General features: G+C 49.4%; 1 protein-coding gene across 15 annotated transcripts in view; it reads left to right on the top strand.

The window, feature by feature from the left end:
* RASAL2 (RAS protein activator like 2) overlaps window positions 1-11,432 on the top strand; it is a 163,836-nt gene extending 152,404 nt beyond the window's left edge. For 9 of the 15 annotated variants that reach the window (XM_032117483.1, XM_032117486.1, XM_032117481.1 and 6 more), the window contains 5 exons: window positions 406-540; window positions 1,641-1,843; window positions 2,268-2,355; window positions 4,254-4,284; window positions 6,192-11,432. In XM_032117483.1, coding sequence (XP_031973374.1) covers window positions 406-540; window positions 1,641-1,843; window positions 2,268-2,355; window positions 4,254-4,284; window positions 6,192-6,322 — 588 coding nt within the window. In that variant the 3' untranslated portion in view covers window positions 6,323-11,432. The remainder of the gene's footprint in view (window positions 1-405; window positions 541-1,640; window positions 1,844-2,267; window positions 2,356-4,253; window positions 4,285-6,191) is intronic. The other 6 variants (XM_032117485.1, XM_032117484.1, XM_032117479.1 and 3 more) reach the window with 3 other exon arrangements.
* Window positions 11,433-13,010: the final 1,578 nt, after the last annotated feature.

Raw genomic sequence — 13,010 nt, 5'->3', positions numbered from 1 at the left:
TCCTCAGCACTCCAGGGAAACAGCCTGTCTCACCTGAGCAGCTGCGAGCAGAGCTTTGTCCCTGTGTTTGCTCTGTGCAAGACGTGGCAGGGTGAGAGAGCCTTGCTGACAGTGTGGCAAAGGGGAGAGGTGGATGTGAACGGGATTGGGAGACAAGAACTTTTTCAGAGAGAAGCTAACTTGGAGAGGAAGAAAAATTTCTAAAGTGCATTGCTTTTAGAGGGATTTAAGCAGGTGCTGTAGGTCCAAAGCCAAGGGAGGATGGAGTATCCCTGCAGGAGATGTTTTGGGGATCCTTTGAGGCTGACAGGTTCATGGGTCTATTTCTCCTCCAACTGAACTGGGTTTGAGAGCTGGTTTGTGTGCGGTTTCTCTGGAGAATGCTGACAGGCGTCTCTGCCCCAGGTGCAGTCACCAGTGGACTCGGCCACACTGTCCCCAGTGGAGAGGACAGCTGCCTGGGTGTTCAACAACGGGCAGTACGAGGATACAAAGAAGGACGTGACTCAGAACCTGGACGAAGTCAAGCACGCTGAGAAGGTAAATTTGATTCTCTGTGCAGCCAACTTGGGGGGTGCCACCGAGTCCTGTGCGCCCCACAGCGAGCTCAGAGGGGCTTTCAGGCCCTGCTGGCACAGCGTCACACATTCTCACACAGGTTATATTGGCCAGAGTGATCACTGACTCCATAAATAAAGTAAATCAGGATTGTTAACCTGGCTGAGCATAGCTTAGGACACGCACAGGGACTCTACGGAGGTGCAGCTCAGCCTTCATCAGCAGCAGCAGTCAGATTTTGTCTTGGGCTTCTCCTGAGGCAAATGCCTGTCACCCAGCTACTACAGCGTTTCTGAGCTGCACAGAAATCTTCATGGTCTGTTTTTAAAGTGTATGTTTTTTCAGGAGTAGATCCCATTTTTCCAAATACAGTTAGAGCCATATGTTGCTGTGGGGATGGAGTTGTTGTGTAAGAGGTTTGGTATTTTGAGAAGGCAGGGAGTGAGGAGGAGAACATTTAGTGGACAGAGAAGCAGAGACATGGGATTGTTAGGAAAGGTGAATGAACCCAAAACAAAGGAATATATTGAGATTCATGGCACTATTGCAGAAATGATTGCCCGCAGAGACTAGAAGAACAAAAGCTCAGCCAGGTAACCTGACAGGCTCTGGTTTGCAGTGACTGGTTTGCTCTGACCTCCCCAGCGGTTTCATGCCCTGATTGATTAGGTCCTGAAGAGTGAGTTATTTGGGTCCCACACGGGTCTGGTTTGTACGTTTGGGCAGCCCAGGCCATTTCTGCAGTTGAGCACTGTTAGCAGCATCTGCCTGAGAACTGCTGGAGTCTGAAGCAAGGAGGGATGTTCCCAGTCAGGGCTGAGGAGCCATGTCAGAGCCCTCTGACTGCTTGAATTATGCTGCAGAGCAATACCCTGCAGCGTGGGAGCAGCTTTTGATGCCCAGTGGGAGCCCACGTGCTCCTTCTCTGTGGCTGCCCCCATGTTTGCTTCTCATTTCCTTTACTTCAGTCAGCTTATTTGTCATTTAAGAAAACCCCAACGCTCCCCTGAAGAGCAGCAGAGCGTTATAATGGTCCGATCTCTTCTTCTTCTCCTTTGCATCTGCCTCCCTCCTGCCCGCAGTACGAGCAGGAGATAGCCAAGCTGAAGGAGCGCCTGCGCGTGTCCAGCCGCCGGCTGGAGGAGTACGAGCGGCGGCTCCTGGTGCAGGAGCAGCAGATGCAGAAGCTGCTGCAGGACTACAAGTCTCGACTGGAGGACAGTGAGGACAGGCTGCGCCGGCAGCAGGAGGAGAAGGACAGCCAGATGAAAAGTATCATCAGCAGGTGAGGCTTTGGAAAGCTCTGGACTGGGTGGGTCCCCTGTGCCAGGTGTTTTCTTCATCCTTAGAGCTGAAGAAATGGGGATGCAGGTGTGGAAACTTGCCTGAGATTGTCAGGAGAGTGAAGGAAAGTATTTAGGAATTTTTAACTTAGGTCTCTGTTGTACTTACTATAGGCCTGGTTTTTTGTTTGCTTGGAACTTGAGACTAGCTTTTCAAAGTAGTTGCATTTTTGGCAATGTCCATTCTGAGAATAACAAGGTTGGGCAGCTGGGAGTGTCAGATGGAGAGATAAGCTTTCCTGAGAGCAGCAGAATTCTTCTCTTGCAGAGCCAGGAGAAGCAGAGAAGTCAAACCAACAGGCCAGAGTACCTGAAACACTCGGAAATAGTATTATGTCCTAATTTGTCCCTCTCTTTGCTCATCAGACTCATGGCTGTTGAAGAGGAGCTGAAAAAGGATCACGCTGAGATGCAAGCAGTCATTGATGCAAAGCAGAAAATTATTGATGCACAGGTAGGTAAAGAGCTCGGGATCTCCCAGAACCAGTGTATAGAAGCTGGTTTTTGCCCCTCTCTCCTGCCCCAGCACTGTTCTCTATCTCCCAAGCTGTACCGGCCCGCGGTGTCACACGTGTCACTTATTGCCGCTGGGAGAGAAGTGGGGGCTTCAGTTAGTACTGTCTGACCTGGGCTTTAAGGCAGCCTGGCAACAAATCCCAGGATGGATCACTTCTCCAAAGCCTTTGTTGCTTCATGAGATCCCAGAGGAGTAAACGAGTAGCAGTGCATTGTGTAGATGTTATTCCAAGTGTGGGCCTGGGACTGTGGGGAAGCTGTGCCTCAGCCCAGCGTCGTTTAGTTGCCGTGTGCATGCATCTGAGCTGTGCCAGCAACAGCATGGCTTTGGACAGTGGAGTCCAGGGAAGAGAATGCTGCAACAGAGCATTGTCCTGGGAATGTCACATGTGGCATTTCACCCCACTGGCCGGCCTGGCAGTCCTGGGGAAATGCCCATTTCCCACAAACCTGCAGCTCCCACCTCGGTCACCCGGGCAGCTGTGGGGAGGGGAACCCCGTGGGCAGTGCATGTGGGTCTATCCTGTGGGGTCATTCCAGCTTTTCCTCTGTGTCTGTGCCGATCCCACAACAGAACCTGGGACTGGTTTGTATCTGCCTGCCGTGTTACGTTTGTGGTATTTGCATTTGGAGGGTCTCTTTCCTGCTTCTGGGCTTTTCAGTAGTTCCAACTGGAAACTTTCCTTAATAATTTTTTCAGGAATAACCCAAGTTATTCCCTGCACAAAGAGTGGTTGTGGGAGTCTCAGCTGAACATGGTTAAGGATGGCACTGGGGTATTAGAAATATTGGAACTCATGTGGAACTGTAGGGAAAATATAAAGCAGCAAAAAGCTGTGTTTTTTGGAGATAGGCACAGTCAGGTCATCTTGCTGTTATGGATGTGGAATGGCAGCTCATCCAGGCAGCAGCCTGGACTCTGAAATGGGTGGATGCATTTTTCATCTGCCTCAAGAAGGTGGAAGGGGCACTGATATGAAAAGCAATTTTTGCAGGGGAGAGATTGTGACTGAGTAAGAAACTTGCCTGTTAGCTGTGCGTGCCGGAGGCTCTCAGCCTTGGTGTTGGTTGTGGGATAGCAAGGTGGAGCAAGGATCAGTGTGATCCCAGTGTCACCAGCCGGCAGAGGGGACCACTGCTGACTTGTGAGACCTTCAAACCCTCAGGAGTGAAAGAGTGTAGTCCTTGATCACACTTCATCAAATGATGTAGCATTTATTACCTGCGGTGGAAACTGGTGGAAAAAACAGGAGCAAAGCAGCAGCTTTAATGATTTGACTCTTTTTCTTGGGCAAGCAAGGTCACTGGCAAACCTCAAGTGCTTCAGTGTCAGGCAGTGCACGGGGGAAGTGCTGTTGTCACTGTCCTTCCTCGAGTGCCTGAGCAGAGGAGGAACCTGATGAAAGATTCAGAACAGACTCACCAGGGGAGCCCAGGTGTCTGCTGGATTCTGTAGAAATCCCTCGAAGTCATGCTTGGAAGATTCTATTTAGTCTGTGATCCCTTCGGTGGCTAGAAAAGGAAAGGTCTTTTTTCATGTGACATTTGTTGAGTGGGGCTGGAGCCCGGCTCGTGGCAGCCGCTGAAGAGTTAAAGGCTGCCAGGAGCAGCAGTGACCTGGGCTCCTGTGCTCACGGACACGGGCCCGGGATGGTGTGAGAGGGTGCAGTGCCCCGATGCACACAGCCACGAGCTGTTCTCCTGGCTCTGGAGCCTGGCTCTGGGCCTCTGAGCAGGGATGGGTCTGGCCAGACTCTCTCCTCGGAGTGGCGCAGCTGCAAAGAGAACTGGCCCAGTTGCTATTGCGAGTGACATCTCCGCTGTGTTAAATTACAGGTCATAAATGGGGATGAGATAATTCCAACAGGCAAGTAAACCAAATCAGTTCTCTAGCTGAGCAGTACCCAGTCCTGGCCCAGCACACTGACCTCCTACCCATTCCAGCTCCTCCTGCTCCCTGTGCCCTGAGCGTGTTAGAGACGTGCCTGGTAGATCCAATTCTCCTTTCAGTGAGAAGATGCCCCTACTCAGCAAGCTCATGCTTTTAAGATTGATTTTCCAAGTGTGGATTTCCAGCTGTTTTGCAGATTGGCTCAGTGAGTGCTCAGCAGTGCCCGAAAACACCCAGCCTTTCATTCTCAACTCTTTGGAAAGATGTTTTAGGAATTCTTCAGAAAATGTTTCAGAAGGAAAACTTTCATTTTAAATTATATGTTCCGGGTGAAATATAGTCGGAGGAGCAGGACCTTTGCCCAATGAGGAGCACATTCCTGCTGAGGCAGTTGTGTTCTGCAGGGCTCACATCAGCACAGGAGGAAAGGCCTGTAACTCCTCGGCTCCGTGTCCTCCCTGCTCCTGTCAGCTAGATCAGGATGAGGGCTAAGGCAGCCTTGTGCCTTGTGCCTCCTCCTCGTCCTCCGTTGGCTTTACACAGAGCTCAGTGTCTTCAGGGCTGTGACAGAAGCAGGACTTAAATTCTGCTTTGTTTTTGCACCCGAGCTGGGTGCTGGGAAAAGCAAACATTGCTGGTTAGTGCTGTAGCAGGCACTGATGTGCTGGGGTCCGGATCCCAAGGGGCTGTGGCAGCATGGGAGTCTCCTGAGCAGTGTGGCTGAACTGTTCCTTGATGTTTATGCCTTCCGTGCATCATTTTCCCCTCCATTTTGTTTCTCAATGGGCTGGACTGGGAAGAGTTCCCACATGCAGCTTGTTTCAGTCGAGCAAATTAGACATTTTCCCTTCTCAAAGAACAAAAGCCAATCAGCTGGTGGCACGGAGAGCACAGTTACCTTCCTGTTGTCTCTAGCACTGCCTTCTGCAGCTGCATTACTATTATTTTTTTCGGAAAGATGAAAATTGTCATCTCCGGTTGTGCTGACAACTCCTTGGCTTGCCCCTCCGGTGCTGTATCCCACTGCAGGTGTCCCACTGTTAGCAGGCTGGGGCTGGTGACGAGTTATGTCAATTTAGCACACATCCCTGAGCTGTCTGCTCCAGGTGGAGGGTGGCACGTTCTGTGCCAGGACAATCAACCAGGCACGTGGATTCGTGGAGCCCAGGAGCCCCCCGAGCTGGAATGGGTCTAGGAGCAGCGTGTTCCGTGTTTGTTCTTTGTGTTCTGTTGATGGCATCTCCCCTCCACCCACGGTGCCCTCTCCCCCTTACCTCCAGTAACCTTTAGCGTTAGCTTTGGCTGCTGCTTCTGTGTCACTGTTGCACCATCACCACAGGCTGCCATCATCTGCTTTTTTTATTATTATTTATTTATTTCAAGCATCCCATGAGTTTACTCTGAGCACACTCCATCCAAAACACAGAGACAATGGTCGGTAGATACCACTTGCACTTTTCTCTGGCAGATGAAACCCCCACCACTTTTATTTTCTGCTGCCTGTTTCTGTTTTTCTAACGTACTTCTGAAAACTAATACTGAATTTGGCTACCATTGTTATTAACACCGACACCCTCCCACTCCCCTGTGGCACAATCCTGCCTCGTTGGAGGCTGGCTGGGTGGAGCCTCCATGCCCGGATCAATTCCCCGCTGTAACTCCGATTGCCGCCTTCCATCGCTCAAAGAGTCCCGGAGGGCCCAAGCAGCCGCAGAGGAGCCCATGGCACCCCGAAAACAGAAAGAGGCAGACAGCCCATCTCGCCAGGGAATGCTGGCCCAGCTGCCTCTGCCCGGAGCCGCACGGCCCGGCCGGCCCGGGACGCTCCCGCCATGGGCGCGGGGCGTGCGCTGCAGCTCTGACGCTGTGGGGTGTCTTTGCAGGAGAAGCGGATCGCGTTCCTGGACTCGGCCAACACACGCCTGATGGGTGCCCTGACGCAGGTAAAGGAGCGCTGCACCATGCACGTCCGGAATGGCAACCCTCCCAAGCTTTCCATCACGGAGAATGGTGAATTTAAGAACAGCAGTTTCTAATTCCACAGGTGGAAGAGGAAGACAGAGCAGAGCCAAGACCCGTCTCCGCCGCTGATTGTTGCACATAGTTCTTCTATTAAAGGAAATTTGTATTGTTTGAAGATGGTTCTAAAGCTGTTTGAAGATTGTTCTAAAGTTGTTTGAAGACGGTTCTAAAGTTGTTTGAAGATAGTTTTAAAATTGTTTGAAGATTGTTCTAAAGTTGTTTGAAGACAGTTCTAAAGTTGTTTGAAGGCAGTTCTAAAGTTTAAAGATTGTTCTAAAGTTGTTTGAAGACAGTTCTAAAGTTTAAAGATTGTTCTAAAGTTGTTTGAAAATGTTCTAGAGTTGTTTGAAAACAGTTCTAAAGTTGTTTAAAGATTGTTCTAAAATTGTTTTAGAATTGTATTTTAAAGTTGTATTTTAAATTGTTTTAAGATAGTATTGTACATTCAATAAAGTTGAAAAAGCAACTCTGTGAAGGGTGGGCTTTAATTCCCCACTCAGGGCCAGGAGAACCAAGCTCCCTAGAAAAATTCCTTCAGGATCACTGTGTAAATAGAGGGAGCTCTTGGGTTGTGTACAGAAAATGCCAATGTAATATACCAAAAGGAAGTGAATACTGTAGATTTTTTAATTATTGCTATTTTTTTTATTATTATTATTATTATGTTGTTGTTGTTGTTGTTGTTGTTATTGTTGTTGCTGTTGTTGTTGTTCTCTTGTTGAAAGCACTGCAGTCCTGGGAGGAGGAAGAGGGGAGCGTGTGTGTGTGTGTGTTGTGGGTGAGAGAGGTGAGCAGTGGGTGACCCGAGACAGCAACTGGCTGGTACAAGGACATGAATGGAGTGAAATGAATTCCACAGGAAAAACTCATTGGCTGGGTTTATTCCCCTCTTCCCCAGCTGGTCTTTAGCTGAATGCAAACTTGATAGCAAACATTTTAGCAAGAGAACTGGCTCTTGCTGTGTCCTGTACCTACTTTGGATAGGACTCTGTCAAAGAACAGTCTTTCTGAAGAAGGTACAAAGTGGGAGCAGCAAGCTGGGTTCCTGGAATTTGCACAGTCAGGCTTCCTGTCAGACAGAGGGAATCTGCAGGATTTGGTGGTAGGATTCTTTCTTTTCTACCCCAGTTCTAATGCAGTTTTATATTTTCTGTTTGGAGAACTTACAGACCTGTAAATACTTTTTTAACAATTTCTAGCCAATCCCCACCATACACCCCGTGCAGCAGCACCCTGAATTCCTTCTCTGCTCTCCATGGGGAACAGCCAGGTTAATCCTCTCAGGAAAGGGCTAACCAAAGGGTGCCCGTGCCCAGCACAGGAAATTCCATATGCAAAAGTCCCTTTTTCTAGAGGATTTTTGTATTTTAATGCTCACTTATTTTCACTGTTTCAGCCACTTGCTTAGCCAATGTAGTTCCAATGAAAGGTGCTTTCTGCACCTTTGTTGAAAGATCTTCCATTTCTGCTGAAATTTTCCTTTCTCTGGATACTTTAAAGGGATGATTTTTGGGGTTTTTTTGTTTTTTTGTTTTTTTGGTTTTTTGTTTTTTGAGTTCTGTACACACCAGTTTTTCTTCAGGAGTTTTGACTAAGTTTTCGTCTCCAGTTCCTTTCAGTAGTGTTTTAGAGAAGCATGATTCCAGACTGTATGTGAATGGGATATTGTTCCAAAGTGACCTTCTCCTGGGAGCTAGTGGCATTCACAGCCTGTAACAGATAAATAGTAAATGGCTTGGTATGGTCAATTCTCATGATTTCATAAAATGCCACAATATTTAATCTGAGAGAGGTTTGGTTTTTTTAAATCCCAGATTCTGAAGTCAAGTGTGAATTTTTACTTCCAGTTTTTGCTGTGCATTTCTAGCCCCCAGACTCTCACAGCAAATGAAATTATTGTAGCATTGATTGAAATTTTTAATTACAGAAATGTCCTGATAACAGCAAGTGTGATTAACCATTCACACATGCTGTGGAAATTGGAAAAGTTTACTTCAATTTGAGACAAAACCTTGAGATGTCCCTCGGTGTGGGATTGTCTCATGAAAAACGCAGGAGTGTCTGAGCCAGTTCCCTGCACGTGAATTATTGGGAATACCGAGACCCAAATGCGGTGTCTGTTGCCAGGTTTGCCTGGTTTTTTGGAAATGAATTCATCCCAGCTCTGTGGCTGATGCAGGAGGTGGCAGAGCAGTGTGTGTGCTCTGGTGTCACCACACTCGAGCTACCGTCACCACCCCCATGTGTTCTGTGACTGAGTGGGCATCAGTGCAGAGCCCCCTGTGCTGCAGGATGTGTGTGCAGCCATCCTAGCCAGGCCTCCTGGAGCACAGCAGTCTGCAGCGAGTTGGGATTTGGGATTAATGCTTGGCTCTTTGGGATCAAAGCTGCTCTGGCTGCTCGGCCGGGACTCGGTGCTGCCGGCACTGACACACCTGGGCTTGTGCTCTGTGTTGGCTCAGCAGTGGTTACTTTTCCATACTTTCCAAACCGTCTTCCAGCTCTAGATCCTTGCTGACCTCTGATCTTTTAGTCCTCAAACTGTGCCTTTGAGTTCCTCCCTTCTCCCTTCAGGCATTGCAGCCGTAGCAACTTCTCCACTTTGTGTTAACCTGTCATGTGAGGGGCTCTTTTACACAAACCCTTTTTGTGGGGTATTTCGGTGGGATCTGCATGTCCCTGTAGCCATGTACTGTAATTGCACAGCTGTAGCATGGGGGAACGTGTTCCCATCCCTTTGGGATGGGCGTGTGAACTGCTCCCTCGTGGCACCGTGCAGGTGATTGTGGGTGTGCCATGACCGAGGTCTGAGAGTGAGTGCCTGTGGGGCTGCACTGACAGAACAAGGCAGAAGCAGATGTGTTGTTCTAGGAGAGTCATTCAGGCATTCCTTTGGGAAACACCTTTCCCTGGAGCTCCCCAGTGCCCTGGTAATGTCAGAGGTCACTGGCTGAGCTGTGTGGTTTGATGTTGAGGGCTCTGAGGTGTCCACTTTGGTTTCTGCAAAGAAATGCACTAGGGGCACCATTTCAGCCTGGATTTTTAGAGGGGAAATAATCCCTGCCCCAATATCCACCTGTTTCGGTGAGCTCTTTGGTAGTACTTCATTCTAATGCTGTACCTTCTCCTGTGCATTTCTCAAACTTGTAGAATGCTTGTAGGAAAAAGCAGCGGCTCTCTCAGAGGCTGACCCCTCACTCTGGTCTCCCAGCTCTTTGCAGGGCTGCTTGTTTTCTCTGCTGTTGCAGTTTCTCCCCCAGGGTGCCAAGCATGCTCCTCCAGCTCCTGCTGCCGAGGAGTCACTGCCTGCAGACCCCGGAGGGGTGAAGGTTGCAGAGTCAGTGCTGCAAGACTGGAATTGATCTGCTGCAGCACAAAACACTGCTCCTGAGTCCTGCAGGCAGCTGTCTCTCCTAGTTTGTTACCGAGCAGCCTTCCAGAAAATTTTTCAGCTGCCTCAAGCTGACAATATGTGAAAATGCCAGTTTCTATTTTGTCCAGACTGATCAAATCCAAGTGGCACTAAACCATGTGTCTGTCAGCAGCAGGAGCCCTGCCTGGGCCTGATCACGTTTGGGTTTAGACTCACAGTCAGTGGGTTCTGCAGCAGCGAGGGAGTAAATGGTGCAACCTGCGATGGGGAGCGTGGCAGACGCTGGCTTTGGGCTCACACTCTGAGCAAAGGCTGTGCAAGGAGCTGCTGCTTTCACTGGGGAACAGATGAAGTAGTGCAGGAAAAATTGAAGAGCCTGCAGGAGGAATGCTCGTGTGTTCCTCAGACTGAACAGGAAAGTCACCCCATCCTGGTGTCTCAGTCAGTGCTGGCTACATCGGAACCGTTCTAGGAGGGTTCTCTCCAAACCTCAAGGCCACCTGGGCTTCTTGAGTGCTCAGGAAAAGCTCATGGCCAGCACAACAGAGCAGGGAGATGGAGCAGCCTCTTGTGTGTGGCCTCTTGGCACGTTGTGTGTGGTGTGTCTGCAGTGTGTGAGGTGAGCAGGGTGACAAGGGACAGGCACTGAGAGGACACAGGGAGCACGGCCTAGGGGCAGCATCCTGTAAATCCCTGTTCTTTGCAACACTAGCAATTCAGACCTTTTTTTTAAGGGGAATAGATTTCACCTCTAGGAATTACCGGCTGTTACTCCCCTGGTGTATCAGAAATGGGCAGGTATGCACAAAAGCACAGATTCATACAGCTACACATTTTACCACATTCCTCTCCAGTGGCATAACTCAGGCAGGGACTCTACAGGAGCATGGAAAGGGATGTGTGTATTTTCTAGTTCGAGAATATGAGGTGTATCCACTAATGAATTCTTTATCCATCTAATAAATCATCAAAAAAATTTGGTTTCTTTTGCATTCATGTAATTGCTTTGGGTTGGCTGTGAATTTTTCCCCCATTTCATGTTTTGATGCTTGCATAAACCCACCAGGTTTTAACTCAGAAGTCCATGAATTTTACAGCCATGTCCATGGAATGTGTCAGCAATACTTACTTGTGTGTATGAGTTCTGCTTGTGTTCTGCAAAAATGTCTGTGTTGTTCCTGGAGAACAATTCCTGGCCAAGTTGAACCATGATGTGTATTTCCATCAGTGGTGGGCAGGGTCAGCCACAGGTATCCAGCTGAGTCTGCCAGAGGAAAAAGGGTTAAATTTAGGGTGATGTTTTTAGGTGTTTCCTTCTTCACACTAAGTTAACTCCTAGGAGAGTGAGCATGTCCTTACAGATCATACCTGCCAGGAATCCTACCTGCAAAAATAGATTTTCTGTCTCAAGGGCCTTAATAAGAGTGTTACTACACAGAACTGTTTTACAATGATAGCTCTAAATAATTTATTTTTTATTTCAACAAAGTACACCTTTAAAAAGGAATAAACTTGTTTTTCAAGCCGTATTTTTATGCTTGTAGCACTGGACTGTTTGGTCTCTGAGATCCATTTCTGCATTTCATTGCCTGGGTTTGTTCTAAAGAAGATTTATTTTTGTTCTGTGAACAATTTTTGAAGGTTCTTGTAATATGTACAGATAAGATACATTTGAGGACTTTTATTGATATTCCTACAAAGAATACAAATAAACTTTAACTTTAAACAGTTTGGACTCTGTTTGCACTGATTTTAAACCCCCCTCTCTATGCTCCAGTTGTGCTTGTGTTTGTGTAACTGCAGAGGGTGGAGGGGAAGGAATTCCCAGTGTAACGAAGTGTTTGGGACAGAGCAGCTCCCACCTGGAGCAGCCTGAGCAAGCCAAGGGCTCCGGGGCCGGGGGGAGCCGCAGGATTCATTCCTGGCCGCGCAGCTCCCCGGGCTGCAGCCCGAGTTGTGCCTGCCCACGCCTGCGACCTCGGCGCTTCCTGAGGCTGGGAAATACCTGGCGTTGTGGAGTGAGAGAGCGACAAGCTGTGGAGACACGGAGAACTGCTCTCCGCTTCTTTCGGCCATGGGGGTTTTCGCTGAGCGGTGAACAGAGGGTTCCCCTGTATTAATGAACGTGGTTATTCCCCCCACGCCAGACCAGTGGGTGTGATCAGCCCGGTTTTCCTGCTCAGTCCATTCCTAGATTACACATCCCCACGCAGCAGCCCAAAGCTGCAGAGTTGGAGGCATGGCTGTGCAGAGGGATATTATTTACAGGTTCACATAAAATGCTGGATTCTAAGCCATTTACATTTACTCTTCATATGTATATGAAATCTTGTGTCTAGTGAGTGGGAAAACCTTCCACAGGGAACTTACTGAGTGTAAAATCCGTACTCAAGGGGATTTGGGATGAAAAGACTTTGGGAAAGTCTTTTCGTTTCACAGAATTACTCTTTCCTCATGGTTTTGAAGGCTGCAGGATGCGCACGGCAGACGTGTGGTGCCTCCGGGCTGGCCGTGCCCCGTGTGCGCTGCTCCAGCCCCTGCGTGTCCCGCCTTGCTCCTGCCGGGGCCGCCAGTGCCGTGCCCGGGGCTGTGTCCCTGCGTGTCGGTGCACAGCCCACGGCAGCGGGTCCCGGTGCCCGGCGCTGGAGGGGCACGACCAGCGGTTCTGGAGCAGGGACAGCCGTGAATTCCCACATCCTGCCCCTTCCCAGCAGAGCCCCCGGCTCCACGGCCCAGGCCAGGAGAGGCGGCGGCAAGAGGGTCGGGATGGGATGGGATGGGATGGGATGGGATGGGATGGGATGGGATGGAATGGGATGGGATGGGATGCAGACCTAGCGGGCAAAGTGATCCTAGTGTCGTGTCTGCTGTCGTGTTTTGGGGAAGGGAAGCGGGGCAGAATCAACGGGGAGGGATGGGGAGGAAGAAACGAGCGAAGGCTGTGCTGAGGGAAGGTGATGTGGGAAGGTGAAGTGGAGCAGGAGCACTGCACCCATGCCAGTGAGGATGGCACTGGGATAATACACTTACACCTGGGGCAAGTCTGGGCTTTTCTGTCCCAGACTCAGGTGTTCTATCCTGCAGAGGGCTTTGGATTCCACTCCACTGTGTAAAACTCTATGTGAATGTGCAAATTCTTCTCCCATTTCCAGCCACTCTGGACAGAGCGCACAGGGCTCTGGAGCCTGTCCTGTCACTCTTGCAGTTCACTTGGGAAATTCCTTGGGAGAAGCTCCCCTCTGAGAGTCCTCCTCCCTGAAGGATGCAAGTGTACAACCTTGACTGATTTCCAAGGATGTGTGCTGCT

This window comes from Corvus moneduloides, chromosome 9 (genome assembly GCF_009650955.1).
Source record: "Corvus moneduloides isolate bCorMon1 chromosome 9, bCorMon1.pri, whole genome shotgun sequence".
In the NCBI taxonomy this organism is placed as follows: Eukaryota; Metazoa; Chordata; class Aves; order Passeriformes; family Corvidae; genus Corvus; species Corvus moneduloides.
The sequence above is the reverse complement of the archived record's forward strand: the minus strand, read 5'-3'. Positions and strand labels throughout refer to the sequence as shown.